Consider the following 5,948-nt stretch of genomic DNA (forward strand, 5'->3'; position numbering starts at 1 on the left):
CCTAGCAATTGATGAACATAAATTTATTGTGCATGTACACTTTGATGTAATTGTAAATGTGTTTGTTAAAGGTAAGTTTTTCTTTCGCAAAACCCAAATCCATTAAAAAAAATGTTGGTTTATGGCTTGTCTTTTAAGTTAATTGCCGGCAGCTGCTAAATTTTGTTGTCCATTTTCAAAGTTTCTATTAAAAAAACATGTTGGTTTATGGCTCTGTCTTTTAAGTTATTTGCCGGCAGCTGCTAAAATTTGTTGTCTATTTTCAAAGTTTCTATGAATTCTCAAATTATGTACAGCTTATGATGTCTTTATTATTGACGTTGTTTTATATTTTTTCGATTTTCAGTTTACCCTCGTTTTTTAACTTGATGTCTTGCATTTCTTTTTCTTAGATGATCGTTTTCCGGTTTTTTGTCATTTACAAAGTTACAATTCATTTCAATATTTCATGTGTTTCAAATGAAATTGATGCTGTTTAACTTGTCCTTTCCATGATTGTTAAAAAATAAAAAATAAATATTGTTTGGGTCTTTCTTCGACAGGATGTTTTCTCACATTCTTATTCCCTTTTGTTAGTTTTGTGGATGGCATGTATCACGTGTGAGTTGTTTCAAGAGTCTTTTAAATAGATGTTTGGCGGAAGTCTTATCCTTTTCACCGACCTGTAACTCTAGTTCTTATGTTATTCCTGTAACTCTAGTTCTTATGTTATTGTTGAACTGACGTGTATCACTATCAGACACAAATTAAAATCCGTTTATTTCATATATTTAAATTAAAATTATTGATTCTATTATTATTTTTTTTAAGTATGCTTTCTAAACGGATTCAAAAAGAATAAAAATAAAAACGAATAATAAGTGCGTATATACAACTCACTGTAACAAGGAAAGAATAAGGAACTATTTAGTTCGCTGATTTAAGTTTTTAATTCGAGTTGATATGTGACTTTATGTAAGAATTTTTTATTGTAATAAAAAAATTAAATACAACTGTTTCTGAAAATTTTTTATTATAACAAAATTTAAATTTTAAATTTTAAATCGTTGAATAAAAATAACTTAAAGTTATGCCTGGTGCCCCTCACCACGTTAATATGCACCCAATGTGGCGGCTGTTGGTAGCTTTTGCCTTTTGGCCTTGGCTGTGGGACCCTTCGCTAATAAACTCTGAAAAATAAATCTTCTATCCCTAAAACCCAAGATCTCAACCTTAGCAGGAGCCAGGAGAGATAAAAAGCGAGTTTTATTTTTTTTTTCCCCTATTTAGCTTTGAAAATGAATTTTCAATTCAAAATATTAACGGAAGTGGCATTTCTTGGCATTTCCTATTACATTTTCAAAGTTCAAGAAGAATAGATGATATAAAAATTAAGGGACGCATTTGAAACTCGTTTTAAAATGATTTTATTTTTTTGTATGAAAATGAAAATGAAAACATTTTCAATCTCAGACAGAAATTATTTTTAAACATGCGTTTAGTAATTTTATCAACAGATTATTTTCAATGTAAAAAAATCTATTAATGTCTCTTTCTGTTCGAGAGATGAGAAAATGAAAACAAAAAATGAAAAACGACTAAAAGTCATTTTTCATTTCTCTCATTTTACACTAAACTAAAAAATCATTTTCATTTCTGTTTTTTATCTTTATTGCGTCAAACACCGTTTTAAAAACGTTTTCATTTTTTCTTTCTCGAAAAACATAAAAAACAAAAACGAAATTAATTCTAAACACGGCCAAGAATTCAGGAAGCACATTCTTGTAAAACGTAAAGTTCAGTGAGAATTTTTATTATTTAGTCAATATACGTAACAAAAAAGAATGTGTCTTTTACTAGCAGAAGTGTTAATTCAGTACACATTTGCAATTTGCAAGGCTTGTGGTACGGGGACAACTCTTCACCAGCACCCATTTGGACTCCTGGTGAGGATAAACACGGCAAAGTGACCAATAAAAGTCCTGCATAGGATACAAATTGGATTCTAAACTCAGTTGAAAACTCTATAGCTTGGCTTGAGAAACAAGAAAATCTCCGCAGGACTATTCATTCTTGACAAATTATAACCTGTTTCTATCTCTATACCAAGTATCTGTCAATGTCATGTCTGCCGCAGTGTCAGAATCAAAAACTTCTGCCTCAAACTCCGTGTTCAAGTGTCTTAAATTAAGAAACTTCACCTCTCGTTTCATGTATCAAATCGTATTCGTGCTAAAGCAGATCTATCTGGAAGAAAAATGATAGGAGGTTTCCATTGATGGCTGACCTCATAATTCATCAGCTATGCTCCGCTAGGGGTCCCAGATGAGAAGAAGTGCTCCGCCTTATCGATGAAACTGAGTGGTAATCTACAATGTAACATCATGGAGGAAGTTTCTGAAGCCGGCATATTAGGCTTCAGAGCCACTTCTTCATGACCCTTTGTTGCTTTATAGTCCCTTTGATTTCTCAATTTGCCATTCTTCATACTGTTTCCTGAAGCACTGTTCTTGCCCGAAGAGATTCTAGAGTAACGAGAGTTGTGGCGGCTGGGTTTAAGAGGAATGTCACCTTGAACCTTCTTATGTTCTCCATTAACCAGATTATCACTAGATTCATTTACAGGGAAATTGTCCGTGTTTGGATTGGACCGAAGTGTGCACATATTTCTGCAAGATCTTAACAAGGAGAGTAGCATATCTGTACTAATTTCCTGCAGGACCACAGCCTTGTTCTGCTCACACTCGTAACAGGCAGCAACCAGTGTGCTAGCTAAGACCGGCATCAGCTCGGGATCGCTGAAGAACACAAACGGTAGATCGCATATCTGGCCTCATCCAACACAGCAACCAGATTTCATTAATAAAACTTCAAGATGGAACAAACACATGAAGATTTAACAAGATTTAACTGACCTTGTGTAGAATAGTAGGCGTCTTTCCCCATCGAAGAACAGCTTGATTCCCCGGGTGGAACAACGCAAAGTGACCAAGAAGAGACAAAGATTCAAGCAGAAGCATACCAACCTAAGAGACATTACGTTTGCTCAAGAATTAATAGAAGTCTCCACGACAGACGCTCGCTTAATGAGTTAATCTTGATGTATTACTAATAACAGGGTAGATTAAATCACCTGATCACTAGCTGTCTTCCACTTGCCGTTGCAATGAGAAAGAAGGAAACTCAACAAATGAAAAAATTCCATTTTCAGGTCTGGCCTAGCCTGTAACCAAGCAGGAAAAAGGAAGAGAGAGCTCAGAGAGAATCCATATTAGATTTTCTGAATTTGAAAATCGCCATCAAACAGAAAACTCTCAAGTATCAGATGTAAAACTGAATAACGTACCAGCATTCTCTGCAAAAACTTGAGATCCAAAAGGGCCAAATTGTTCAACACTTTCAGAACTCCAGTTGCCACCTCCTCAAAATTCGACGGAAGGGCATATAATCCCTGAAGCAAAAAAGAATAGTTACAATGGATATCTGAGTTGCTTAGCAAATAACTTCTTTTACATAGGAAAGTAAACTAATTTGTTAGTAAAGAAGATAGATTAACAGGACAAAATAAGACGAGCAACAAGCAGGCACGCTAAGCAAACATGTAGAGAAGTTTTTGATAAATAACGTGACAAGAAGTCGTCAAGAGAACTTATCATAAAATACTATCATTTGAGGAAATAAATTTTTTTTAGTGCCTAGAATTACAAAATGACCAACTAAGGCAATCAGCATGGAGTTCCAAATATAAGAGTGTTCAATCTTTTGTTACTACTCATTCCTCTTTATGATCTCTGTCACAAAAAAGCACTAGTTATACTCCACGTTCTCCACCTTTCCCCAATAGAACTAAACTATTTGTGTTTTTTAATAAGAAATAGTTAAGTAAATAATAAATGTCAACAGTTCCTGATTCCCATTTCCCAGTGCTCCCTCTTATAATTTGGAAAAGTGTTTAGACATTTGAGACTTTAAAATCAGACTGCACGTAACCATAGATTCATAATTACAAGTTCAGGGACGTTTCCAGCCCAAAAAAAAAAAAAACAGTTAATGGACGTTATTTGCACGTGGCAGCACTGTTACCTGTTCAGAAGACAATCTATTGTTTGCCTGCAGTAACACAGCTGTCAACACAGAAAGAACACTGACGAGCCCGGTTTCTGATATAGCAGAAAGAAGAAACGCCACTGGTTGATCCAGGTTCAAAGCATTTTCATTCTTTTCTTCTACACCCACATTCACCGAGATCTTATCATCCTTCTGAGGTGGAAAAGACTTCAAGATGTCTTCGATTGGAATCTTTTCCGATTCTTTTGGATCATCTGATTTGGCCACATCAGCCTTATTGGGATCAACTAAACAATTACTTTGCTCCTTGTCAGCGTCCATGTTGATGGATTCTGACACTACATTCTTATCCATCTTATATGATTCATCTAATGGTGTATCCTCTGGTACATCTGGTAATTGTACAACTTTACTACCATTTTGAGTTGGTAATGGAGGTCTTAGATCTGTGGAATGATCTATAGGATATACAGTATCCACAGATTCTGCAAATTTGGAGGCTTGACTTCCATTTCGCACTAATGTTTCTAAATATTCCCAATCAATCAACAAATTTGTTTCAGGTCTGGATGTTAAAACCACCAATAAATAAATGCTTAAGAGAATTGAAGAAGGGAAAGGTGACCCTTCCACCTGGGGCCGGTCATAAAGAGCAAACAGATCTCGCAATCGATGAATAACTTGGTATGCGGTCAACAATTCTAGCAAGCCATCCCGCATTTGTATTTGTTGTTCCTCAGAGTTCACGTGACCGATTATTGTTGTCACAGACCACAAAAATCCTTCCAAAATTTCAGATATCAATTCAAAATGTTCAGCTGAAGTTTTGCTTGAAAGCAAATTTGTATTACCAGGGAGATTTAGAGATGCTGCAATCTTTATATAGTTCTCAAGTGCAGCTGACAGCATTGGAATGATTGGGGGCAAGAGATTCTGTGCAAGAAAATAACTCCTGTTTGCAGACACAGATAATACCACCCTCAAAAGCTTTAGAAGATGTATTGTTACTTGGCAGGCTTCGGGTTTTGATGTATGAGAAGCAGGCAAGGCAGAGGCTATAAAATCAATAAGACCAGCTTGACGAGAAGCCTGCAGTTCAGCATCCTTTCCCTCCAAATACTAATTCCCAAGAGAGAAAAATGAGTTAAGAAGCAATTATATCACAATTCATATCTCTGTCCAAAATGTAAATAAGAGCAAAATTTTTTGTTAATTTGAGCTCTGACATACAAAATGTTCATGAAGCTGATATAACAAACTTTTATACCCACAACTAAGCTACACCGACATCTAAGCAAAGAATTTAGTATTTAAGATATCATGGTTCAATTATCACATATCCGGCAACAAAGTAGATAAACTTGCTAAATAGTCCTGGAAGAAAATACCTTGACCATCTCAGCAGTTATTAGCCCAATGCTTGCAGCCCCTTCTTTTCTTGCCTGCCTAAGTCTTTGAAGTTCTTGAAGCCATCTCCCAATTTTCACCCTTGCACTTCCCATTGTTGTTCTGTACCCAATACCAGCATTTTCAGCACCACCAGGAGGCTCAGGAAATTCATATTTTAGAGCCATAAGCCTTTGTCGAATTCTTTTAATCCTTCGTTTCGTCGAATGTTGCAAGGCAACATTGCTTGTCACCAGAGTTGAACCTCCTAACCCCAACAAACTGCTTGCCTGATTATCTTCACCAGTGTTAGTAGGTGGAGATCTACCCTGACCATCCTTGTTTATGGATCGACGCAGTAAAGGTGAAGATTGATCCCTGAAATCCATAGAAGCTCTTTCTCGTATTTGCTCCAGGTAGAACTTACGACGTTGCTCGCTTTCACTAAGTTTCTCAGCCAATTTTTGGGCCAGAAGTTCAGCTTCTTCCTGCTGAGCTTTCGCTCTTTCCTCCTT

General features: G+C 36.0%; 1 protein-coding gene across 1 annotated transcript in view; it reads right to left on the reverse strand.

Annotated features, from left to right (window-relative positions):
• Nucleotides 1–1,814: 1,814 nt before the first annotated feature.
• Nucleotides 1,815–5,948, reverse strand: part of LOC21398354 — an 8,317-nt gene continuing 4,183 nt past the window's right edge. Inside the window, exons 4-10 of the mRNA XM_024172394.1 lie at nucleotides 5,436–5,919; nucleotides 4,899–5,166; nucleotides 4,063–4,829; nucleotides 3,326–3,430; nucleotides 3,113–3,202; nucleotides 2,895–3,005; nucleotides 1,815–2,806 (exon numbers count right to left, since the gene is read on the reverse strand). Coding sequence (XP_024028162.1) covers nucleotides 2,282–2,806; nucleotides 2,895–3,005; nucleotides 3,113–3,202; nucleotides 3,326–3,430; nucleotides 4,063–4,829; nucleotides 4,899–5,166; nucleotides 5,436–5,919 — 2,350 coding nt within the window. The 3' untranslated portion in view covers nucleotides 1,815–2,281. The remainder of the gene's footprint in view (nucleotides 2,807–2,894; nucleotides 3,006–3,112; nucleotides 3,203–3,325; nucleotides 3,431–4,062; nucleotides 4,830–4,898; nucleotides 5,167–5,435; nucleotides 5,920–5,948) is intronic.

The sequence above is a fragment of the Morus notabilis genome, unplaced genomic scaffold (assembly GCF_000414095.1).
Source record: "Morus notabilis unplaced genomic scaffold, ASM41409v2 Scaffold70, whole genome shotgun sequence".
Taxonomy (NCBI): domain Eukaryota; kingdom Viridiplantae; phylum Streptophyta; class Magnoliopsida; order Rosales; family Moraceae; genus Morus; species Morus notabilis.